Raw genomic sequence first — 26,455 nt, forward strand, 5'->3', positions numbered from 1 at the left:
GTCATCCTATGATCAACCAATACTCCAAGGTCCTTCTCCTCTTCCGTTACTTCTAATTGATGCGTCCCCAATTTATAACTAAAATTCTTATTATTAATCCCTAAATGCATAACCTTACACTTCTCACTATTAAATTTCATCCTATTACTATTACTCCAGTTTACAAGGTCATCCAGATTCTCCTGTAAAATATCCCGATCCTTCTCCGAATTGGCAATACCTCCCAGCTTTGTATAATCTGCAAACTTTATTAGCACACTCCCACTTTTTGTGCCAAGGTCAGTAATAAAAAGATTAAATAAGATTGGTCCCAAAACTGATCCCTGAGGAACTCCACTGGTAACCTCCGTCCAACCTGACAGTTCGCCTTTCAGTAGGGCCCATTGCAGTCTCCCCTTTAACCAATTCCTTATCCACCTTTTGATGTTCATATTGATCCCCATCTTCTCCAATTTAAGTAATAATTCCCCATGTGGCATGGTATCAAATGCCTTATTGAAATCTAGGTAAAGTAAATCCACTGCATTTCCTTTATCTAAAAAATCTGTTACTTTTTCAAAAAAGGAGATCAGATTGGTTTGGCACGATCTACCTTTTGTAAAACCATGTTGTATTTTTTCCCATTTTACCATTGACTTCAATGTCCTTAACTAATTCCTCCTTCAAAATTTTTTCAAGAACCTTGCATACTACAGATGTCAAACTAACTGGCCTGTAGTTACCCGGATCACTTTTTTTTTCCTTTCTTAAAAATAGGAACTATATTAGCAATTCTCCAATCATTCGGTACTACTCCTGAGTTTACAGATTCATTAAAAATTCTTGCTAATGGGCTTGCAATTTCAGGTGCCGATTCCTTTAATATTCTTGGATGAAGATTATCTGGGCCCCCCGATTTAGTCCCATTAAGCTGTTTCAGTTTTGCTTCTACCTCAGATATGGTAATATCTACCTCCATATCCTCATTCCCATTTGTCATGCTACCATTATCCCCAAGATCCTCTTTAGCCTTATTAAAGACTGAGGCAAAGTATTTGTTTAGATATTGGGCCATGCCTAGATTATCTTTAACCTCCACTCCATCCTCAGTGTTTAGCGGCCCCACTTCTTTCTTAGTTTTCTTCTTATTTATATGGCTATAGAACCTTTTACTATTGGTTTTAATTCCCTTTGCAAGGTCCAACTCTACTCGACTTTTAGTCTGTCTCACTTTATCCCTACATGTTCTGACCTCAATTATGTAGCTTTCCTTGCTGATCCCTCCCATCTTCCACTCCCTGTATGCTTTCTGCTTCTTCTTAATCAGCTCTCTAAGATGCTTGCTCATCCAGCTTGGTCTACAACTCCTTCCTATGAATTTTTTCCCCTTTCTTGGGATACAGGCTTCCGATAGCTTCTGCAGCTTTGATTTAAAGTAATCCCAGGCCTCCTCTACCTTTAGATCCATAAATTCTTCAGTCCAATCCACTTCCCTAACTAATTTCCTTAATTTTTGAAACTCAGCCCTTTTGAAATCAAAAGTCTAGTTGCAGATTTATTTTTGTTAATCCTTCCATTTAGTTTGAACTGAATTAGCTCATGATCACTTGAGCCAAGATTGTCCCCTACAACCATTTCTTCTATGAGGTCCTTGCTACTCACCAAAATTAAATCTAAAATGGCATCCCCTCTAGTCGGTTCAGCAACTACTTGATGAAGGAATCCATCAGCTATCGCATCTAGGAAAATCTGAGCCCTATTATTATTACTAGCACTGGTCCTCCAGTCTATATCTGGGAAGTTTAAAGTCTCCCTTGATCACGCAGTTTTCATTAGCATTTACTTTATTAAAAACATTAAAAAGGGCTCTATCCATATCCAAATTAGATCCCGGAGGTCTATAGCAAACTCCAAGCACTATCGTAGGAGAGGCTTTACTAGTTATCTTCCCCAATGTAATTTTTGCCCACACGGACTCTGTCTTATCCATTGCATCGCTTCTTATTTCTTTACATTCTACCTCATCATTGATATACAATGCTACTCCACCACCTTTACCTTTGTTTCTGTCTTTCCTAAACAGCACATACCCTTCAATACCTGTAGTCCAGTCATGACTACTATTCCACCATGTTTCTATTATCCGTATAATATCTGGTTTCACTTAGAATCATAGAATATCAGGGTTGGAAGGGACCCCAGAAGGTCATCTAGTCCAACCCCCTGCTCAAAGCAGGACCAAGTCCCAGTTAAATCATCCTAGCCAGGGCTTTGTCAAGCCTGACCTTAAAAACCTCTAAGGAAGGAGATTCTACCACCTCCCTAGGTAACGCATTCCAGTGTTTCACCACCCTCTTAGTGAAAAAGTTTTTCCTAATATCCAATCTAAACCTCCCCCATTGCAACTTGAGACCATTACTCCTCGTTCTGTCATCTGCTACCATTGAGAACAGTCTAGAGCCATCCTCTTTGAAACCCCCTTTCAGGTAGTTGAAAGCAGCTATCAAATCCCCCCTCATTCTTCTCTTCTGCAGACTAAACAATCCCAGCTCCCTCAGCCTCTCCTCATAAGTCATGTGCTCTAGACCCCTAATCATTTTTGTTGCCCTTCGCTGTACTCTTTCCAATTTATCCACATCCTTCTTGTAGTGTGGGGCCCAAAACTGGACACAGTACTCCAGATGAGGCCTCACCAGTGTCGAATAGAGGGGAACGATCACGTCCCTCGATCTGCTCGCTATGCCCCTACTTATACATCCCAAAATGCCATTGGCCTTCTTGGCAACAAGGGCACACTGCTGACTCATATCCAGCTTCTCGTCCACTGTCACCCCTAGGTCCTTTTCCGCAGAACTGCTGCCGAGCCATTCGGTCCCTAGTCTGTAGCGGTGCATTGGATTCTTCCATCCTAAGTGCAGGACCCTGCACTTATCCTTATGAACCTCATTAGATTTCTTTTGGCCCAATCCTCCAATTTGTCTAGGTCCTTCTGTATCCTATCCCTCCCCTCCAGCGTATCTACCAATCCTCCCAGTTTAGTATCATCCGCAAATTTGCTGAGAGTGCAATCCACACCATCCTCCAGATCATTTATGAAGATATTGAACAAAACGGGCCCCAGGACCGACCCCTGGGGCACTCCACTTGACACCGGCTGCCAACTAGACATGGAGCCATTGATCACTACCCGTTGAGCCCGACAATCTAGCCAGCTTTCTACCCACCTTATAGTGCATTCATCCAGCCCATACTTCCTTAACTTGCTGACAAGATGCTGTGGGAGACCGTGTCAAAAGCTTTGCTAAAGTCAAGAAACAATACATCCACTGCTTTCCCTTCATCCACAGAACCAGTAATCTCATCATAAAAGGCGATTAGATTAGTCAGGCATGACCTTCCCTTGGTGAATCCATGCTGACTGTTCCTGATCACTTTCCTCTCCTCTAAGTGCTTCAGGATTGATTCTTTGAGGACCTGCTCCATGATTTTTCCAGGGACTGAGGTGAGGCTGACTGGCCTGTAATTCCCAGGATCCTCCTTCTTCCCTTTTTTAAAGATGGGCACTACATTAGCCTTTTTCCAGTCATCCGGGACTTCCCCCGTTCGCCACGAGTTTTCAAAGATAATGGCCAAGGGCTCTGCAATCACAGCCGCCAATTCCTTCAGCACTCTCGGATGCAATTCGTCCGGCCCCATGGACTTGTGCACGTCCAGCTTTTCTAAATAGTCCCTAACCACCTCTATCTCTACAGAGGGCTGGCCATCTCTTCCCCATTTTGTGATGCCCAGCACAGCAGTCTGGGAGCTGACCTTGTTAGTGAAAACAGAGGCAAAAAAAAGCATTGAGTACATTAGCTTTTTCCACATCCTCTGTCACTAGCTTGCCTCCCTCATTCAGTAAGGGGCCCACACTTTCCTTGGCTTTCTTCTTGTTGCCAACATACCTGAAGAAACCCTTCTTGTTACTCTTGACATCTCTTGCTAGTGCTCCTGCACTAGTAGCTCTAGTTCCTCCATTTTGTTACCTAGGCTCCTCGCATTGGTGTACAAACATCTTAATTTTTGCTGTTTGGCCTCGCTCACATTTTGTACCCTATTAGGCACAGTCATTCTACAGCCAGTATAACCTATTAGACTAGTATCCACACCACCCTCGCTCCTTATATATATTCTCCTACCCACGGCTGTATCCTTTCTTACTTCGTCTTCTTCCCTCTCAATGCTAAAATCTGGCGTGGAGATTACCTGGACATCTCCCAACCATCTCCCCCGAATTCCTAGTTTAAAGCTCTCTTTATCAGTTGTGCCCGCCTTGATCCTAGAAGTCTGTTTCCTTCCCTACTCAGATGAAGTCCATCCCGAGAGAACTGTCCTCTGTCTGTGAATGCCTCCCAGTGGCCATACATCCCAAAGCCCTCCTTATAGCACCACTGCCTAAGCCATCTGTTGACAGTCATAATCTTGTCACACCTTTGCCCTTCTCTAGGAACAGGAAGGATCCCACTAAAGATCACCTGAGCCTCAATTTCCTTAAGCATCTTCCCCAGCCTAGCATAGTCTCCCTTAATACTTTCCAGCGAGAATCTATCCGTATCATTTGTTCCCACATGAAGGATAATTAGGGGATTCTTTCCCGCTCCCTTTAGGATCCTTTTCAACCTCAGGTCTACATCCCGTATCTTAGCATCCGGAAGACAGCACACCCTTCTATTCTCTGGATTAGCTCTAGTTACAGGCCTGTCAGCTCTTCTCAATAAAGAGTCCCTGATCACATAGACCTGCCTTTTCCTGGTGACGGTGCTATTCTCCAGTCTCTCCCCTGTTCCCTCTGGCTGCAAGTTCTTTCCATTCCTGTTTTCCCTTATAATCCTCTTCAACCCATCCTGTATCCTCCTGGGGCTCATATTTGGTGTAGTCTCCCTTGACTCTTCCGCTTTTCATAGATTCATAGATACTAAGGTCAGAAGGGACCATTCTGATCATCTAGTCCGACCTCCTGCACAGCGCAGGCCACAGAATCTCACCCACCCACTCCTATGAAAAACCTCACCTATAGGTTTTCCTATAGGACTAGCCTCTCTTCTCTTCTTCCTTACCCTTCCACCTTCAATAAGTACCTGCTGAGCCCCTTATTCATTTTCCAACTCTGCAAACCTGTTCCTAAGCTCTATTTCTCCTTCACTCGCCCTTCTTTTCCTCTGCCTGGTTCTTTTAGTCACATGCTTCCACCGACCACTTTCCTCACCCATTCTCCCCTCAAAATTCCACAGCCCTGCTTCCATCTGTGAGTCTGAGCTTTTCCCTTCAGATACCTCATATCTTTGTTCCATCATCTGCTCAAACCCCTTCCTAAACTCAATGAGACTTTCCACCTGCATCTCCAAGCCTCGGATCTTTTCCTCCATCAACTCTATCAGACGGCATTTCATGCAGAAAAAACTCTTACCAGGTCCCCCCTCCAGGATCATGTACATACCACAGCTTCCACATCCAGTCATCCTCAATGTGTCTTCCACTACAGGAGTCACTCCCACAGCTGCCTCTGTATCTGTCATCACCTACGTCCTGTTAATCTGGGAAACACAAGCCACGCCAAAAAGACCACTCCCCCCAGCAAAAGCAAACCCCAAACAAGCACCGCAATACAAACTCCCACTCAAACTCCCCTGTTTACAGCTCTGTTTGCTAGCTCCTGTGCCACTGCAGCTGTCTGAGCCACTTCCACTCTTGAGCCATTCTTTTTAGGTGACAGATCTGAGGAAATGTCCCAGATGGACATGTCAATAGAGGCGGGTTTGTAACACATTGGTAAATTAAACAGTAATAAGTCACCAGCACCAGATGGTATTCACCCAAAAGTTCTGAAGGAACCCAAATATTACATTGTAGAACTATTAACTGTGGTATGTACCCTATCACTTAAATCCACTTCTGTGCTAGCTGACTGGAGGATAGCTAATGGGATGCCAATTTTTAAAAATGGCTCCTGGCAATTACAGGCTGGTAAACTTAACTTCAGTACCAGGCAATTTTGGTTGAAACTATAGTAAAGAACAGTGTTCTGATATGTGTCTGATAATTCTGTTTGTTTGGAAAAGAGTTAACACTGCTTTTGTAAAGGGAAATCATGCCTCCCCAATCTATTGGAATGCTTTGAGGGGGTCAAGAAGCATGTGGGCAAGAGTGATTCAGTGAATCTAGTGTAGCTGGACTTTCAGAAAGCCTTTGACAAGGTCCCTCATCAAAGGCTCTTGAGCAAAGTAAGCAGTGATGGGAGGAGAGGGAAGGTCCTGTCATGGATCAGTAACTGGCTAAAAGACAAAACACAGGGTAGGAATAAATGGTCCGTTCTCAGAATGGAGAGAGGTAAATAGTGGTGTCCCCCAGGGGTCTGTAGTGGGACCGGTGTTGTTCAACATGATCATAAACGATCTTGAAAAAGAAGTAAACATTGAGGTGGCAAAGTTTGCAGATGATACAAAATTACCCAAGATAAGTCCAAAGCACTCTGTGAAGAGTTACAAAGGGATCTCACAAAAGTGGGTGAGTGGCAAGAAAATGACAGATGAAATTAAAAGTTGATAAATACAAAGCAATGCACATTGGAAAACATAATCCCAGCTATATATACAAAATGGTCTAAATTAGCTATTACCATTCAAGAAAGAGATCTTGGAGTCCTTGTGGATGGTTCTCTGAACCATTTGCTCAATGTGCAATGGCAGTCATAAAAGCTAACCATGTTAGGAACCATTAGGAAAGGGATATGTATGACAAAAAATATCAATAATGCCAATATATAAAGTCATGGTATGCCCATACCTGGAATACTGTGTGTGGTTCTGGACTCCACATCTCAGAAAACACATATTGGAAATGGAAAAGGTACAGAAAAGGGCCACAAAAATGATTAAGGGTGTGGAATACCTTCCATCTGAAGAGAGATTAACAAGACTGGGACTATTCATCTTGGAAAAGAGACAGTTAAGGATGGGTATTATAGAGGTCTATAAAATCGTGAAAGGTGTGGAGAAAGCGAATAAGGAAGTGTTATTTACCCCTTTACATAACACACAAAGCAGGGGTCATCCAATGAAATAAATAGGCAGCAGGTTTCAAATAAACATTCACACAACGCTCAACCAACCTGTGGAACTCCTTGCCAGAGGATGTTGTAAAGGCCAAAAGTATAATTGGACTAAAAAAAGATTAGAGAAGTTCATGGAGGATACTCTATCAGCCAAGATGGTCAGGGCTGCAACCTCATTCTCTGGGTGTCCCTAGGCCTCTGACTGCCAGATGTGGGGCTAAATGACAGGGAATGGATCACTTGATGATTACCTGTACTGTTCATTCCCTCTGAAGCTCCTGGCATTGGCTGCTATCTGAAGACAGGATCCTGGGCTAGATGGACCATTGGTCTGACCCAGTATGGCTGCTGTTATGTTCTGTTCTTTCTGTTACTATTGCAGGAATATGGGATTAATAAGGAGGAAAAGCTAGAGATTGCTATAGGCTTCTGTCTTCCTCTCATCAAGAAGATCCAGTTGGACCTACAAAGAACCCATGAGGATGAATCTGTCAACAAGCTGCACCCCTTGTAAGGACCTTGCTGCATGTTGGCACTGGTCGGGGACACTCTGTGCCCTGAGAAGGCCATGCCATACGTTGACCTAGATGGATCAACCAGTGATGTTAAATGAAGGCAGTAGTGCATCGTTGCGGGGAGAGGGAGTGTTGCTGCCTTTATCAGAATGTGCAGGGGGAGCAGGTGTTTGGTTGGGGAGAGGACTACACCATTCCTACAGGCCTGTTCCTTAGGATGCTGTGTAGCAGGCAACTTGCTCTTCGCATCTTGCTCTGCCTCCGCTACCATGAAACGTGGGTGTATTTATCTCTGCAGAATTATTTCACTCTGTTAGGCATGCATGTTTGAGAGAGTCCATATGAACTACATTGTGAATAACACTGGGGCTGGTTTCGTTTAGGTACTCAAGAGGAGTCCTGTCCCCAGGTCGCCATGTACGGACACGGTTATACTTCACCAGCGAGAGCCATGTACATTCCCTGCTCAGCATCTTCCGCTATGGGGGGCTCTTGGATGTAAGTGTGCCAGCCGTACTACAGGGTAAACCTCCCCCTTTCTTCATCAGCCCTGTCTAGGGTGAACAATGTGTGGCTGCAGATTACCCCTTCTAGCTAACTCCCCACCAATGACTCATACCACTGGCTTCTGCCCAGCGCTATCTCTGCTGTGTTTGCATGTTGGGGCTTATTTTCATCTTTGGCAGGTGGAGGGTGGTTTTTGCTAAGGGTGTGATTCTTGCTCCATGTTCTTGCTGAATAATACCTCATTCCAAGACCAGCCCCACTGATTTTAGTGGGGAACCCGGTGGGAGTCTGATTTTGGTGGCATAGCTCATGGAGTGCTCCCCACCCTGCTCTTGGAAGGGAAGGGAAGCTGATTCCTCTTGAGCAGGGCCAAGCTCCGCTCTAGAGACTTTCTTTTGGTTCCAAGTCAATGACTCAAAGTTCCCTGGAGTAAGTGAGCTGGAATTGCAGCTACTCTAAAGTGGGTGCATAACTGGTTGGAAAGCTGTTCCCAGAGAATAGTTATCGGTGGTTCACAATCAAACTGGAAGGGCATATCGAGTGGGGTCCTGCAGGGGTCAGTTCTGGGTCCAGTTCTGTTCAATATCTTCATCAATGATTTAGATAATGGCATAGAGAGTGCACTTATAAAGTCTGGGGATGATACCGAGCTGGGAAGGGTTGCAAGTGTTTTGGAGGATAGGATTAAAATTCAAAATGATCTGGACAAACTGGAGAAAGGCCTAAAGTAAATATGATAAAATTCACTAAAGACAAATGCAGGCTACTCCACTTAGGAAGGAACAATCAGTTGCACACATGCACAATAGGAAATGACTGCCTAGGAAGGAATCCTGCAGAAAGGGATCCGGGAGTCAGTGGATTACAAACTAAATAGGAGTCAGAGTAATGCTGTTGCAAAAAAAGCAAACATTCTGGGATGTATTAGATTCATAGATACTAAGGTCAGAAGGGACCATTCTGATCATCTAGTCCGACCTCCTGCACAGCGCAGGCCACAGAATCTCACCCACCCACTCCTACGAAAAACCTCACCTATGTCTGAGCTATTGAAGTCCTCAAATCGTGGTTTAAAGACTTCAAGGAGCAGAGAAGCCTCCCTCAAGTGACCAGTGCCCCATGCTACAGAGGAAGGTGAAAAAGCTCCAGGGCAGATTGGAGAGGCCCTGGAGGAAAATTCCTTCCCGACCCCAAATATGGCGATCAGCTAAACCCTGAGCATATGGGCAAGATTCACCAGCCAGATACTACAGAAAATTCTTTCCTGGGTAACTCAGATCCCATCCATGTAATATCCCATCTCGGGGGATTAGGCCTATTTACTCTGAATATTTAAAGATCAATTACTTACCAAAATCACATTATCCCATCATACCATCTCCTCCATAAACTTATCGAGTAGAATCTTAAAGCCAGGTAGATCTTTTGCCCCCACTGCTTCCCTTGGAAGGCTATTCCAAAACTTCACTCCTCTGATGGTTAGAAACCTTTGTCTAATTTCAAGTCTAAACTTCCTGGTGGCCAGTTTATACCCATTTGTTCTTGTGTCCACATTGGTGCTGAGCTTAAATAATTCCTCTCCCTCTCCAGTATTTATCCCTCTGATATATTTATAGAGAGCAATCGTATCTCCCCTCAACCTTCTTTTAGTTAGGCTAAACAAGCCAAGCTCCTTAAGTCTCCTTTCTTAAGACAAGTTTTCCATTCCTCGGATCATCCTAGTTAGCCCTTCTCTGTACCTGCTCCAGTTTGAATTCATCCTTTTTAAACATGGGAGACCAGAACTGCACACAGTATTCTAGGTGAGGTCTCACCAGTGCCTTGTATAATAGTACTAAAACCTCCTTATCCCTACTGGAAATGCCTCTCCTGATGCATCCCAAAACTGCATTAGCTTTTTTCACAGCCATATCACATTGGCAGCTCATAGTCATCCTATGATCAACCAATACTCCAAGGTCCTTCTCCTCTTCCGTTACTTCTAATTGATGCATCCCCAGCTTATAACTAAAATTCTTGTTATTAATCCCTAAATGCGTAACCTTACACTTCTCACTATTAAATTTCATCCTATTACTATTACTCCAGTTTACAAGGTCATCCAGATGCTCCTGTATAATAGCCCGATCCTTCTCTGAATTGGCAATACCTCCCAGCTTTGTATCATCTGCAAACTTTATTAGCACACTCTCACTTTTTGTGCCAAGGTCAGTAATAAAAAGATTAAATAAGATTGGTCCCAAAACCAATCCCTGAGGAACTCCACTGGTAACCTCCCTCCAACCTGACAGTTCGCCTTTCAGTAGGACCCGTTGCAGTCTCCCCTTTAACCAATTCCTTATCCACCTTTTGATGTTCATATTGATCCCCATCTTCTCCAATTTAAGTAATAATTCCCCATGTGGCATGGTATCAAATGCCTTACTGAAATCTAGATAAATTAGATCCACTGCGTTTCCTTTATCTAAAATATCTGTTACTTTTTCAAAAGATTGGTTTGGCACGATCTACCTTTTGTAAAACCATGTTGTATTTTGTCCCATTTACCATTGACTTCAATGTTCTTAACTAATTTCTCCTTCAAAATTTTTTCCAGGACCTTACATACTATAGATGTCAAACTAACTGGCCTATAGTTACCCGGATCACTTTTTTTTCCCTTTCTTAAAAATAGGAACTATATTAGCAATTCTCCAATCATTCAGTACAACTCCTGAGTTTACAGATTCATTAAAAATTCTTGCTAATGGGCTTGCAATTTCAGATGCCAATTCCTTTAATATTCTTGGATGAAGATTATCTGGGCCCCCCCGATTTAGTCCCATTAAGCTGTTTCAGTTTTGCTTCTACCTCAGATATGGTAATATCTACCTCCATATCCTCATTCCCATTTGTCATGCTACCATTGTCCCTAAGATCCTCTTTAGCCTTTTTAAAGACTGAGGCAAAGTATTTGTTTAGATATTGGGCCATGCCTAGATTATCTTTAACCTCCACTCCATCCTCAGTGTTTAGCGGGAGTGTCATAAGCAAGACACAAGAAGAATTCTTCCGCTCTACTCCATGCTGATTACGCCTTAACAGGAGAATTCTAGAACACTAGAATTGTAGTTCTGGGCGCCACATTTCAGAAAAGATGTGGACAAATTGGAGAAAGTCCAGAGAAGAGCAACAAAAATGATGAAAGGTCTAGAAAACGTGACCTTTGAGGGAAAATTGAATAAATTGGGGTTGTTTAGTCTGGAGAAGAGAAGACTAAGGGGAAGCATGAGTGTTCAAGTACATAAAAGGTTGTTACAAGGAGAAGGGAGAAAAATTGTTCTCCTTAACTTTTGAGGATAGGACCAGAAGCAATGGGCTTAAATTGCAGCAAGGGAGGGTTGGGTTGGACATTAGGAAAAACTTCCTAACAGTCAGGGTGATTAAGCACTGGAATAAATTGCCCAGGGAGGTTGTGGAATCTCAGTCATTGGAGATTTTTAAGAACAGGTTAGACAAACACCTGTCAGGGATGGTCTAAATGATATTTAGTCCTGCCTTGAGTGCAGGGGACTGGACTAGATAACCGCTCCAGGTCCCTTCCATTCCTATGATTCTTTGTATGAGTGGGTCCCTTCAGTGAGAAGGAAATGGAAGGGCCTGGCATTTGGAGACGGAGCCCTGTCTCTCCTTTGATAAGAGTAGAGCCTAGAATTTCACATCACCACAGAGCTTGAATCGGAGAAATCTTTCCCCGAGCCTCGATGGTTGGTTGGCTCTATATACACTCTCTCTTTCTCTCTCTCTCCCTCCCTCCCTGTGGGTATTAGAAGGGCTAAAAAGTGCACTACCTCACAAACAGCTGATTGTGTTCTTTGGTTCGCTTTTGTCTCCTATCGTGCTATTTCTAGAAGGTTTGCATGTGTTAGGGCTTATTGAGCAGGTTCAGGTTCATGTGCCTGTGGCAGCTCTCTGTATCTGAGGAAAGTGGCCATATGTGACTTTGACCAGGAAGTTAGATAATGTGCAGGGTGTTTTTCTTACACTCCCCATCCCCTGTGGTATCAGGGGATACTGTATTGCGGGGCATGCTACCTTGGGGGCATGGCTGTGCCCTGGTGAGAGCTCGGGGGACACCATGCTGCCCTTCCCATCTCACAATGGCATGTCCAAAGTGTTCTCCAGTTTTTCCATACATCATACCCTTTTATAAGAGCAACCCTCCTTCCTTTCCATTCTTCCCCCTCCATTTTCTTACTGCTTCTTGCAAATATTTCATTCTGCAGACCACCATTTGAGAACCAACATATTAGGGAAGCTGTTATTGGTTATGCTCCATTTCTCAGCATGACATTAGCGGGTAGCCTGCTGCTGGATGTGCTAACATCTGAACACTGGCTGTAACTGTAGTCTGAGTGTCCCTTCCCGCCATCATTTCTTTCTGTAAACTCCTCTCCCTCCGTGTGAGGTTCTATCTGCAGATTATCTGAGTGAGGTGTTTCTGTGCTGACAGGGATGTTACACTGTGGAGAGGAAATCCTCTCAGACCCGTTTCACTTAGTGCTGCCAGTTGTCTGCCATTGCTTATCCCATGCGACTGTTTATGTGTATGTATCAGGAGTCCAAGGACCAGCAGTGGAAGAGAGCCATGGACTATTTGAGTGCTATCTCAGAACTGAACTACATGACCCAGATTGTTATCATGCTCTACGAGGACAACAACAAGGTGAGGGATCTAGAACTAGAATAAAATCTTTCCTCCTGTGATGTGAGACAGTGGCCACCAGGATCCAGCACTCTGTCTTTGCCCAGGTGACAAGGTACTGGCATTGGTGGGCCTCCTGTCATACCAGGCAGTGAGCCCCCAAAACTGATTGCACATTTTCTTTCTGAAATGTGAGATGGGGAGTCTCCTGAGCTGAAGAGCCTAGGGCCAACAGTTCCCATCTGGCGAAGAATCTGTAGACCAGAATCCTTCCTTTAGTTAAGGGGATTTTGAATTGATATTTAAAAATACCTGCTTCTGAGCAGCCGCTTCCAGTCACAGCGTTAATCTATGACTAGCTGAATCTATGATCAGACACCTCTGCTATCTGCTCCTTTGGCTGGGAGCATCCCAGAGGTGCTGGAGGCCAGACGTAACAGCCTTTTATTAGTGGTGGTCTTTGACCACTGGGGAAAAAGAGAGAATACCCCCCTCTTCTCCCAGTGCATTGTTAGAAGAGACCGCATCATCTGTAAGTGGTTGGAGTAGAGCACTTGGGGTCAGACCTGTTGTAATAGGTTGGCTGTGCTCTTCCACTGACCCACAGTGTTATCAGGTGTTGGAACTCTGTAGGGAAAGGTTAACTGAGCCCTTCTGACTCATTGTGGCAGCTACCACTCGTTAACCCACCCTTGATTTAGGGGGAGTGAGTGTGGCCCTCTGGTTAGTGGAATGTAGGGGCTGAGCTCTCCTAGGGGAGAATAGCCCAGCTATGGCATTTGTGGCTAATATTGTGTTAACTTATCGATAAAGATAAATTAATCACTGAGCTAAAAAGTAGTGGTTGCCTAGGTATAAGTGAACATGACCTAATTACATTTGTTATCTGTAAACAGAATATTGTCCTAACCAGTAATATATTTACTTGGCACTTTGAAAGAGCCAATTTCCCAAGCTGAAAACAATTATGCTTAAAATTATGATTAACAGTGATTTAGTAGGAAAAACTTCAAACAACATGAATGATAATTGGAAGTTGTTTAAAAATTCTTTTAGTAGATGCCCAAAAAATCAAAATTCCCCAATCACAGAAAAATTTATCCTGATTTAAAAAGGGAAAAGAGAAGAGCACTATGGAATTGCATGCACAAATGGAAAAATGGGGAGGTTGACAGCAATGACTTAAATGATGGGTTTGAGGCAGGAATCACTGGATGAAATTCTATGGCTTGCATTATACAGAAGGTCAGACAGGTGATCATAATGATCCCTTCTGGCCTTAAAATCTATTAAATTAGCAGTCCTTAGAAAGGGATGGATAATAAGACAGAAAATATCATGTTGCCTCTATATAAATCCATGGTACGCCCACATCTTGAATACTGCATGCAGATGTGGTTGCCCCTTCTCAAAAAAGTTATATTGGATTGGAAAAGGTTGAAGAAGGGCAACAAAAATGATTAGTTTCAGAGTAGCAGCCATGTTAGTTTGTATCCATAAAAAGAAAAGGAGTACTTGTGGCACCTTAGAGACTAACAAATTTATTAGAGCATAAGCTTTTGTGAGCTACAGCATCCGATGAAGTGAGCTGTAGCTCACGAAAGCTTATGCTCTAATAAATTTGTTAGTCTCTAAGGTGCCACAAGTCCTCCTTTTTAAAAAAAAAAAAAAAAAAAATTATGGGTATGAACAGCTTCCATATGAGGAGAGAGTAATAAGACTGGGACTTTTCAGCTTGGAAAAGAGACGACTGGGGGATATGATTGAGGTCTAGAAAATCATGACTGGTGTGGAGAAAGTAAATAAGGATGTGCTATTTACTCCTTCTCATAACACAAGAACTAGGAGTCACCAAATGAAATTAATAGGCAGCAGGTTTAAAACAAGCACAAGGAAGTATTTCTTCATACAACGCACAGTCAACCTGTGGAACTCCTTGCTGGAGAATGTTGTGAAGGCCAAGACTATAACAGGGTTCAAAAAAGAACTAGATAAATTCATGCAGGATAGATCTATCAATGACTATTAGCCAGAATGGACAGGGATGGTGTCATTAGTGTCTGTTTGCCAGAAGCTGGGAATGGGTGACAGGAGATGGATCACTTGAAGATTACCTGTTCTGTTCATTCCCTCGGTGGCACCTGGCACTGGCCATTGTCAGAAGACAGGATACTGGGCTAGATGGATCTTTGGTCTGACAATTTTTCATTGTGAAATGCGGACAGTTGATATGGGATGCCAGAGGAATCAATGCCAAAAGTCTGTAGCCAATAGGATTCAGAGGACAATAACAGAATTTTTTAAATATTCAGGAAAAAATTCTAGCAATGGTGTAAGTCTGCACTAGATAGAGATGATAAAATTGCTAGTAATAATGCAGAAAAGACAGAAGTATTCAATAAATATCTTTGTTCACTATTTGAAAAAAAGAGCCAATGGCTGGAAGCTGAAAGTTGACAAATACAAACTAGAGTATAAGGTGGGAAGTTTTTAACAGTCAGGGTAATTTAACCCTTGAAACAACTTGCCCAGTGATGTGGTGGATTCTCCTTCAGGGGGCGGTCTTCAGATCAAGATGAGGTGTGTCTTTCTCAAAGATCTGCTGTAGCCCAGCCAGGAGGCATCCTGGGTGAGGTTCCCTAGCCTGTGTTGTCCTAGAAGTCATAATCTATAAAGCCAAAGTCCAGGAAGGTGTAAGACTTGCTCTCCCTAGTGTGTGGTCCGTTTTGAAGGGAGGGCAGGTACTGTGTCTCTGGATATGTTTGCATAGCCCAGTCCTGTTTGGGTCCTCCAGGCGCTACTGTGATAACAGTAATACTGAGCTCTGTGCTACTAGGTGAGACATAAAGTCCAGGTTAGCGTGTCTGTGCTTGTCTCATTGCTTCTGCATTTCCGCCTAAGCGGTGTGCTTGGGGTGTGTGCTATTTTGGCATGGAGGAGAGACGGCAGAGGGCCATTACCACAGCCCACACTGAAGTTGGGGCTGATTTTTGTGTTCTCAGGACCCATCTTCAGAGGAGCGTTTTCACGTGGAGCTTCATTTCAGCCCAGGTGTGAAGGGATGTGAGGAAGATGGAAGTGCCCCTACAGGGTTTGGCTTTCGGCCTGCATCAGCAGAAGTGAGTCTGCAGTCACTGTGTCCTGTTTGAAGGGCCTGCCTGTGTCACTGAGGCATAGGCCTGGTGGGAGATGGAGTAGAGCACAGCAACTGCAGTGCCCCTGTGGGAAAAGCAGCGCGCTAATGAAAGAGAGGTGAAGCCACAAGCCCACCTCTTTCCCATCCTTAGAAGAGAGGTTGGGACCCAAATGTGCTCAGGAGAGCCCTTGTGATCCTGGGGGGGCAGGCTCTGGTGTGCTCACAGCAGGGCCAGGTGCAGTCTGATCCAGAATCCTTTGTCACACCCTGACAAGCACATACCTAGCAGCTCCCCTGCATTCTGCAGTGCCTCCGCCAGCCAGCAGTGGCCATGTCTCGGGCCCGCTCTTGCAGTAGCGTATCTGGCAGTTGAGGGTTGTTTGCAGGGTTGAGTTTCCTGGCTGGCTGGGTACTTTGTCTCCGGTTTCAAGGCTGTGTGTGGGGAGATTACAAGTGTCTGTCTGGAATTCTGCTGGGCCTGTTTTTTCCTCTCAGTAAATCCCACCTGGGCCTGCATTGCTAGTTGTGTTAGTGATGCTACTAGTATTTCTTTCATGCAGAATGATGATAAGAAGCCAAACCAGGGCAGCATGGAGGATCTCTCCAAAGTGAAGAGCATTGATGGGACAGACCAAGCACAAGAAAGGTCATCCCAGCCCTCTGAGCCAATCTGCATTCAGCGGAGATCGCCCTTGATCCGCAACCGGAAAACTGGGTCCATGGAGGTAATGGGTCGGGTGTAGTTTCAATTGCTCTGATCTAGTTGTCTTGCCCAGACTTGGCATCTCAGTTTTACCATTGCAGAAAATCTGTATTTTCTGGGACTCCCCTTTTAACAGTGCACCAGGGTCTGAGTTACTGCTAGGAAAGGAGTTAGGGCAGTGGTCACCAACCAGTCGATCGCAATCCAGTGGTTGATCCTAGAGAATCTCCCAGTCGATCTTGATCTCCAGCGGTGCAGTGTGACTGTTGCTAAGGCAGACTCCCTGCCTACCCTGACCCTACGCCGCTCCCAGAAGTGGCCAGTGCAGCCCTGCAGCCACGGGGGCAGGGGTCTCCCTCCATACACTGCTCCTATCTTCAAGGGACTGCCCTCGCATCTCCCATTAGCCAGGAGAGCTGTCAGGGTGGTGCTTGCAGAGAGAGAGAGAGAGAGAGAGAGAGCGCGCGCATGGAGTTATGTGCCTCACACCCCCTCCAGGGGCCACGGTTGCGTTGGCCCCTTCTGGGAGTGATGTGGAGCTGGGGTAGGCAGGGAGGGGTTCGGAGTGCTGGAGGTTGGAATGCAGGAGTGGGTTTGGGGTTCTGGCTCTGGGAGGGGGCTCAGGTTGGGGCTTGGTGTGCAAGAAGGGGTTCAGGGTGAAGGAGCGGGTATGGGGTGCTGGCTCCGGCACTTACCTCTGGCGGCTCCCAGTTGGCGGCGGGCACGGAAAGGCGAAGGCAGGCTCCCTGCCTACTCTGGCCCCACACCACTCCCTCCTAGAACTTGCACCCCCTTTGCATCCCCAGCCTGCACCCAAACTCCCTCCTGGAGCTTGCACCTCCTCCTACACCCCAACATTCTGCCCCAGCCTGGAGCCCCCTCATGCACCCAAACTCCCTTCTAGAGCTTGAACCCCTCACCCCCCGTCCTGTACACCGAACCCCTTGGCCCCAGCCCAGAGCCCACACCCCCTCCCAAACCCCAGCCCCATCCCAGTGAAAGTGAGTGAGGGTGGGGGAGAGTAAGCAACAGAAACAGGGCGGGGGGATGGAGTGAGTGGGGCGGGGGTTTGGGGAAGGGGTGGGGTAGATTCTGGGTTGCCTTTAGATTCAAAAAGTGATCTTGGGCATAAAAAGGTTGAAGGTCACTGAGTTAAGGGAATAATGTGTCAGATGGGAAAGCAGGTTTATTAATAAGTGCAGAGTGGTTAGATGGCTGACATACTGAACTCCTTGAAATACCTTCACTGAGGAGAAATACAGGAAAAAGGTTTGGACAATTGGTGAGGAAAGACAATTGTGTGGAAATGACTATGGGTGAATTGCAGCGAAGGCACGCTGGGGAAATGCTGAATAGGCACATTCGCTGCATTGTAGGGTATTAGCGTAACTACGTGTCAAAGTAAATGTACTGTTGTCACCTTCCAGGCTGCATTGTTTTAATTCATTTCTTCTTGGGCGTCTCATGAAGTTGAACTGGAAGGTGCCATGTGGCTGATCTGTCTCCTGTAGGATCATGGGAAGGGGTGGTGCCTGTTGTTTGTGATTTGTGTTGGGCAGTGGAGGTTTATTGCAAAGTTCTTAATCTGCCATAGGGCTGATGTACTTATAGGCAACTGAACTGAGCTGAGTTGACCTTACTCTCTGTCCTCAGGCTCAGTCTGGATGGGCTGTCTCAGTGTTGGGGACTTAGCTCACAGGTATCCAAATCCCCTTCAAGCTGCTTTCAGCACTGTGTGTCCTCCCTTCTGGGATTAGTCACTTGCCTTGATTCCAGCTGTTTTCTTGGAGGTGGGGGAAGGGATGTTTGTGGCTGAGGGATCTGTGGCTGTCTTGGGCCTTCTTTATTATAGTCAGCCATGAAATCACAGATGCCTTTTTGGTGATTGGCACACAATAAATTAACCATGGTCCGGGGAGGATCCTAGGATGATCCAACGGATCTAATGTACTTGGATTTTCAGAAAGACTTTGACAAGATCCCTCACCAAAGGCTCTTAGGCAGAGTAAGCAGTCAAGGTATAAGAGGGAAGGTCCTCTCATGGATCAGTAACTAGTTAAAAGATAGGAAACAAAAGGTAGGAATAAATGATCTGTTTTTATAATAGAGAGAGGTAAATAGCAGGGTCCCCCAAGGGTCTGTAGTGGAACCAGTGCTGCTCAACACATTCATACATTATCTAGAAAAGGAGAGGAGCAGTGAGGTGGCAATATTTGCAGGTGATAGAAAATTATTCAAGATAGTTAAGTTCAAAGCTGATTGTGAAGTGTTGCAAAGGGATCTCACTAAACTGGATGACTGGGCAAGAAAATGGCAGATGAAAGTCAATGTTGGTAAATGCAAAGTAATGCACATAGTTTTGTATGTATAGTTGGAATTATGTTTTCCAATGGGGTCTAAATTAGTTCTTACCACTCAAGAAAGAGATCTTGGGGTCATTGTAGATAGCTTTTTTGAATGCCACTGCACACTGAATAGGTGTTTTCAGGAAAACTAACAATGTCAAGAACCGTTAGGAAAGAGATGCATAATAAAATAGAAAATATCACAGTGGCGTTATGTAAGTCCATGGTATGCCCACACCTTGAATACTGCATGCAGTTCTGATTTCCCCATCTCCGAAAATATATGTTAGAAATGGAAAAGATACAGAGAAGAGCAACAAAAATGACTAAGAGTATAGAACAGCTTCCATGTGAGGAGAGATTTAAAAAAAATGGGGACCTGTTCAGTTTAGAAAAGACGACTAAGGGGGTAGAATATGTTAGAAGTCATCTATAAAATCATGAATGGTGTGGAGAAAGTGAATTGGGAAGAGTTATTTACCCCTTCTCATAACACATTGTCATCTGGTGAACCCTGGTTCTTAATAGGCAGCAGAGTAAATAAACAAAATGAATTACTTCTTCACACAGTGCACAGTCGATCTGTGGAACTCATTGCCAGGGGATGTTGTGAAGGCCAAAACTATAACTGGGTTAAAGAAAAAATTAGAGAAGGTCATGGAGGATAGGTCCATCAGTGGCTATAAGCCAAGATGGTCAGGGACATAACCCTGTACTCCGAGTGTCCCTAAACCTCCAACTGCCAAAAGCTGGGACTGGATGACAGGGGATGGATCACTTAAAATTGCCCTGTTTTGTTCATTCCCTCTGAAGCATCTGGCACTGTTAGAGACAGAATATGGGGCTGGATGGATCCTTGTTCTGGCTCCGGCATGGCTGTTCTTATGTAGAAACAACTGCACTTGGTGGTGGTGACATAAGTTGTGTGTGCCCTAGAGGGGAAATGCTCAGTGATCAGAGCTGGAGCGTGGGAGTTCTATTCTCAGCTTTGTGTCGAGTTCCTTAGGGGAAGATTTCTAAAGGTGCAAAAGGCAGATCAACACTTAACTCCCTGTGACTACCAGTGAGAATCAAGCACAACTTGGCTCTTTGTGCCTGTGAAATTGTCCCTTCCACGCAGTCTTTAAAATGAGGTGCATCCTCTCTACCTCTTACTTACTTTTGTGAAGTCCTTTGAGAGTGGTGGGTAGAGTAGCCAGGAATCCTTAATGGTGCAGTCAGCATTCTTTTGTTTTTACAGGTGCTGTCCGAGTCCTCTTCCAAAACTGGAGGGTATCGTCTCTTCTCCTCCTACTCCAGGCAATCTTCCGAAATGAAGCAAAGTGGCCTAGGTACGAGCCTGTACTCGACCTGTCCACCTGTACCTCTCTGTCTCTCTGTGTGTGCATCTATCCATCCCGCCACATGTACATCTGGCTCAAATTCCATGCATGTCTGTGTATATATTATGTCCTCTTATGTAATGTTACAGCATACAATAAGTTTCCTGTATAGTTCTCTATCTCCTTCATTCCTCAGCCCCTGACACAGCCAAGGTTCTTGCTGCTGAAAGTGCACACGTTACCTTTATGAATCTGCTGCAGGTTGCAGAGCAGGTTTCTGCTCCCATGGTAGCGTATTTCATGGTGCACTATTTTATCCTCAGCAGAGGGAGGGAAAGTTACTAGCCAAATCTGAGATCTGAAACTGGCATGCTTTTCATATCACAGCTGGGTTAATTTATTCATTTACCAGGCTCTTCCCATAGATGGATTGTTGTCTATAATTCCTTCTTCCTCGTGTTAAGATTTTTGGCCTCATCAAGGAAATGGAGATCACTCACCAGCCACTGTCTGTTCAATGGTGACGGCTCATAGCACCCATCACTCATCTGATTAGCTTTTCATAGCTAGAGTGCCAGTTGAAGCTGAGGAAAAAACTTCTGGGCACTGTTTGCAAGTATTTTTAGCACAGATTCCCACTGAGTATCTGTGGCCTGGGCACTGAAGTCAGATTGTGTTGGAGCTTTGTCGTGCTGCCTGGTAGAGCCAAACATTTGGTGCCAGGTTAAGAAAGCCATTACTGTGCTGTCCTGTCAGGCCAGAATTTGAATTTTGTTGCTCAGAGTCTCCTAATGCTCCCAGAACTCCTGATGCAGAAGCAGAGTCAAATTCTCTATCCAGAGCCCAAATCTCTGCTGCTGACTGACTGCCTGCAAGGTGGAACCTTTATAGATGCAGATAATGATGGTTTAGAAGGATAGCACATTTTTGTGGGAGATTGCAAACTATCCATAAAACAGCTTCATGCAAGGTGTTCACTCTGGACAACACAGAAGGAGACTGTTCCAGCACCTGCTTCTGTCTTTGCAGTCCTGGATAATTTCCTATATCTAAAAGTCTGGCAGTCCAAAGGGAAAGTAAATGAGCATGTGCACTTTGTTGCTTTTATTTATGTTGTATGAAGAAGTCCCAAAGGGTTTTGTCAAAAGAAAATTCTGCTTTTTTTGTTCTTTAACATTATAAATTCAGTTCTTGTCTCCTTGGAAGACTCTATGGCCACTGTAGAACTAGTGCAACTATAGTATTGCAAGAAAGTGAAACCTGAGCAATTGAGAGGGAAAGGGAATTTTCACCACACTGTAAAATTCTGTGTTTGGTTTAGCAGTCATTGAGCTCCAAAGTCTAAGGCTATGTCTACACTGAGATCAGAGGCCCACAGCTAGCCTAGGTCAGCTGACTTGGGCTCACAGGCCTCAGGCTGGGGAGCTATAAAATTGCAGTGTGGACATTCAGGCTTGGGCTGGAGCCTGGACTTTGAGACCCTATGAGAGGGGAGGGTCTTAGAGCCTGGGCTCCAGCCCAAGCCCAAATGTTTACACTGCAGTTTTCACCCCTGCAGCCTGAGCCCTGCGAGCCCAAGTCAGCTGACTGGGCTCTGAGACTTGGTGCTGTGGGTTTGTATCTCCGTGTAAATGTACCCTAGAATGTTTAGGAGAAAGGATGTCTTTGTTAAAGAGGCAGACTTTTGAATCTTTAATTTAGGTGGAAGAGTTCACATTTAAGCTCCAAGAAAGTTATCCAGCAAAAGCAGGGTAGACCAGACTTGATGTTTCTAAAGTAAAAAAAAAAAAACTTCACAAGCTTCAGACCTTTCAGGTTGCCATTATACACCAGAAAGCGGCAAAGTAGGGGCAAACCAATTTTCTTAAACATCTTTGCAGGTCACCTTTGAGGCATGGCCAAGGTCCTCCTAGCAACAACACTAGTTTAAGTCCCTGTTCTCTGAGTTTGACATCCTATAGCCAAGAGATTTCTAAAAGGCCCTGAGTCTTTCCTCCCCATCTGTGCATGAACCCACTCTTAGGATTTGAACTTAATTCTCACCCAGTTAACGGAATCTCCTTTTGAACCGTTAGGTTAAGGTTGTTTTAATGTCTGTCCCTGAAGACTGAATCCTTGATAGTGGTAATATCAGCGAGGAGGGTTAGAGAGGTTCAGGCATTGATGGCTTGTCCTCTGTTTAGTATTTTATCAAGATCTGCTATCCCTGACTCTGTGCTCTGGTGCTTTCCCTAAATCTCACTCCGTGTTGGAACAGGCTGCTGCAGGCTCCACTGAGGTGCAGAAAAGGCCCTTAACTACTCTGAGTCTATGGATCTTTAACTAGATTGTCACTACAAAGCCACTCTTCTCATTAGTCATCTGCAGCGCAAAGTCTCAGCAATACTGAGTAAGCTGGAGGAACAAATGTCACCAAGTGATCAGTTTGGTGAGTGGGGCATGTGTGACCCCAGTGTTCACTGCTCTCCAGAGGTCTCTGCATCTGCACTGAGGGATCTGTGCTGGTGAGTTACTTGGGGAGCCATGGTTGCTGGGGATGCACCTTTCTTCTTAGGTGGATTTGGATTCATAAAAACTCATAAACTTTAAGGTCAGAAGGAACCATCGTGATCATCTAGTCTGGCCTGCTGCACATTGCAGGCCACAGAATCTCACCCACCCACTCTTTTTTAATAGACCCATAACCTCTGGCTGAGTTACTGGACTCCTCAAATTATGATTTAAGGACTTCAAGTCACAGAAAATCAACCATTTACACTAGTTTAAACCTGCAAATGACCCATGCCCCATGCTGCAGAGGAAGGTGAAAACTCCCCAGGGCTTCTACCAATCTGACCTGGGGGAAAATTCCTTCCTGACCCCAAATATGCAATCTTTTAACATGTGGGAAAGACCTAACAGCCAGACACCTGGGAAAGAATTCTCTGTAGTAACTCAGTCCTCCCCATCTAGTGTCCCATCACCAGCCGTTGAGGGTATTTGTTACTCGTACTGATAGATTGGCTACATGCCATTGTATGCATTCCCATCATACCCTCTAAAAACTCATCAAGCCCAGTCTGGAAGCCAATTAGTGGGTTTTTTGGTTTTGGTTTGTGTTTGTTTGTGTGTTTTTTTTTTTTGTTTTTGTTTTTGTTTTTTTTGTCCCCATTGCTCCTCTTGGAAGGTTGTTCCAGAACTTCACTCCTCTGATGGTTAGAAACCTTCTTCTAATTTCAAACCTAAACTAATTTGACAGCCAGTTTATATCCATTTGTTCTTGTGTCAGCATTAGCGCTTAACGTAAATAACTCCTCTCCCTCCCTGATATTTATCCCTCTGATGTATTTAGAGACAATACATCTGTTACCTGTTCATGGGTGTCTTCCTTCCTAATGACAGGTCTCAGAGTAGCAGCTGTGTTAGTCTGTATCCACAAAAAGAAAAGGAGTACTTGTGGTACCTTAGAGACTAACAAACTTATTTGAGCATAAGCTTTCGTGAACTACAGCATCCTATGAAGTGAGCTGTAGCTCACGAAAGCTTATGCTCAAAAAATTTGTTAGTCTCTAAGGTGCCACAAGTACTCCTTTTCTTTTTCCTTCCTAATGCGTTTGTCTGCTTTTATTGAAACTTAGATTCATCCCCCTTCACAATCTGAGATGTGTGTTCTCAATGTGTGGGGAGGAGTAGGAAGGACAGCTGGTCTTAGTCTGGCTCTCCCTCTGGCTTGGGCTTCAGCACCTATTCTTGTGGGTGGGTCTGTTAGTCACTACTACCTGTTGCTACTGCTGGGCTTTGAGCAAGTCCTGCTCCAGTGTCAGGCTGTGCCTACTTCCCCACTAAGTGGCCTTGCCAGTGACTGGCTGGTGGTGTTTCTTAATCTATTGCCATGGAGGGAGAAGGATGAGTGCTAGTACTCTAGCATAAAACCAGAATGGTTACAAACACAAAAGGTAGAAGGCAGGAGAGGACCCTTGATATAGTGCTGTTACCATTCCCCCCAGCCATCATCATCATAAGTTTGAGTCGGGTTTACTCTGCTGGAGCCCTTAAAATGTTCCACTGGAAAGGGGGAGGGCCATAGTCACAGCTTGAGAGATTGAGGGGCTGGTTATGTAGAGTCTTTAGGAGAAATGATCCATATAAAAGCATTGCAGTTCCACAAGCTCGTTCTCCAATTGTATTGAGCTAGCCAGATCAAAGGATAGTCATGTATCTTCTCTTCCTTGCCATTACCTTCTTTTCAGCCAAGTGATTAGACATAGAGCTCTTGCCACAGTTTATTTGCCTCTTTGTGTTCTATTTCTGCTGTTTGGTGTGATAATTGCATTGTAGCACAATCTCTAAGTTCACCCTCTGGGAGCTGTGATCTCCCCTGGCTGCCCTGGGAGGTGTTCTCATCCCTGTGTGCCTCTGTCCTCTTAGCCGCTTGCTGGCTGACCAAGCCTGATGCCTCTTCTGCAGCTTTGCAGCAACAGATGGTTCCCAAATAAGTTGTTCTGGTTGTATGAACTGAATTAACTCCTTTTGGAAACTGATGGAAAAATAGTATCCTCTTATGCTAAGTTTCACAATTTCAGGATAAAATTACAAGGCTCATCTATAGTCGTGTTTCAGGAAATGAATGAGTTCTAGAGTTAGGAATCAATTTCCCTATATGGGATAGTATTGCCCAGTGAGATCTGGAAACAATGTACATTTTTCTTTGAAGCATCTGGTCCTGGCTACAGCTGGAGGCAGGATACTGGACTAAATGGACTATTGGTGTGATCTAGTGTAGCAGGGAGAGGGGGATACCAAGTGGATGGGCCACTCTTCTGATTCAGAATAACAGTTCTGAATTGGCCTTTGATGTGATAGCATATGGAAATTTCTTTTCCTTGGGAAGGATATTTTCTGCAGGCTCTCTCTTTCTCATGACAGGAAATGTGCTGTGTTGAGCTAGCTGCTTCACACTCAGCAAACACTACTCCTTTGAAAAACTAAGAAAAAGGAATTTGTCTCTGGGTGGAATGGAGAGGTGAGTCCATGAACAGACTAAAAATCCCAGAGTGCTGTGCAGTTTACTGAGGCTCAGCCAGGAGAGGGAAGAGAAAATCAAACGACATATGAGAAAACAAAATAATGTTCCATAGATGCACCAGGGGAATCTCTGATTTAAACGGGGAATTTAGAACTGGTGTCAAATGGCAAATTGGGAGGTCTGGAGACTGAGCCCCTGTTTCTCTCTGGAACAGATAATGACAGTGCCAACTTTCATCACTCTGCCTGCTCCCAGTAAGGTTCAGATCTCCAACTGAAGGGTTCATCTCTCGGGGTGAGGAGTTTGCGTTCAGTCTTACGTACAAAGCAGGGCTCTGGGTGGGAAAGATTTTGCATCCCTCTATCAATTCTCTTAGCAAGGGTACCCTGATGAAGAATTCTTATGCTAGGGCCCTGAGGAGTTCACTGAAGACAGAAGCAAATAGACGTTAGCATAGAAAAATAGGCCATCACTGTACATCCTTATCTGGATCAGTATGTCCAGTGCTGGGTTCCTTGGCTGTAGAAGAACTCAGTTTGGAAGGCCCAGAGACAGAACAGTGAGGGTAGTTAGTACTTGATGAGAGACTCAAAGACTAAATTTGCTGCATTTACTCTGGGGGAATAAAAAGAGTTGGGAATATGAATTAAAGGTAATCTGTCTGAAGTGAAGTTATGGGTATAATCGCAAAAATTGATCAGTCCTGAATTTTGATGCTGCCCCATCATTTGAAAACAAGGGTTAGTCAGTTAAAGGCCAATAAATTTAAACTCAATCAAAAGATGTTTCTCAGGGTGAGTACTCAGCATGTCATGAGATGTCCATGAAACAGCTCCTATGATGGGTTTTAAAAGGGCTGAATCATATATGATCCTGAGTAACGGTGGCAGTGCAGAGAATAGAATGTTATCAAGTTAAAAAAGGAGGAAAACTTTAGACCAGTGTAAAGTCAACAACGTGTAGGTACCAGGATATGTACTGCTCAGGGAGTGTGTAGTGTGGTTTTTTTTGTTTGTTTTTTGTTTTTTGTTTTTTTTAAAAGAGGGTGGGTATGTGGGTGGGAGAGCATGCACCTGCCCCACTCCTGGGGAGACTCCCATCTTGGGAGAGGGGCTTACACTCTGCTGCATCGACAGTTTATCCATATTGTAGTCCAAAATTATTAACAA

At 44.5% G+C, this 26,455-nt stretch overlaps 1 protein-coding gene across 22 annotated transcripts in view; it reads left to right on the forward strand.

The window, feature by feature from the left end:
- The window catches only part of PPIP5K1 (diphosphoinositol pentakisphosphate kinase 1), a 216,118-nt gene that overhangs the window by 60,445 nt on the left and 129,218 nt on the right, over positions 1 to 26,455 (forward strand). For all 22 annotated transcript variants that reach the window (XM_043494215.1, XM_043494218.1, XM_043494213.1 and 19 more), the window contains 6 exons: positions 7,452 to 7,579; positions 7,968 to 8,082; positions 12,689 to 12,796; positions 15,778 to 15,894; positions 16,472 to 16,636; positions 20,200 to 20,290. In XM_043494215.1, coding sequence (XP_043350150.1) covers positions 7,452 to 7,579; positions 7,968 to 8,082; positions 12,689 to 12,796; positions 15,778 to 15,894; positions 16,472 to 16,636; positions 20,200 to 20,290 — 724 coding nt within the window. The remainder of the gene's footprint in view (positions 1 to 7,451; positions 7,580 to 7,967; positions 8,083 to 12,688; positions 12,797 to 15,777; positions 15,895 to 16,471; positions 16,637 to 20,199; positions 20,291 to 26,455) is intronic.

The sequence above is a fragment of the Dermochelys coriacea genome, chromosome 10, assembly GCF_009764565.3.
Source record: "Dermochelys coriacea isolate rDerCor1 chromosome 10, rDerCor1.pri.v4, whole genome shotgun sequence".
In the NCBI taxonomy this organism is placed as follows: Eukaryota; Metazoa; Chordata; order Testudines; family Dermochelyidae; genus Dermochelys; species Dermochelys coriacea.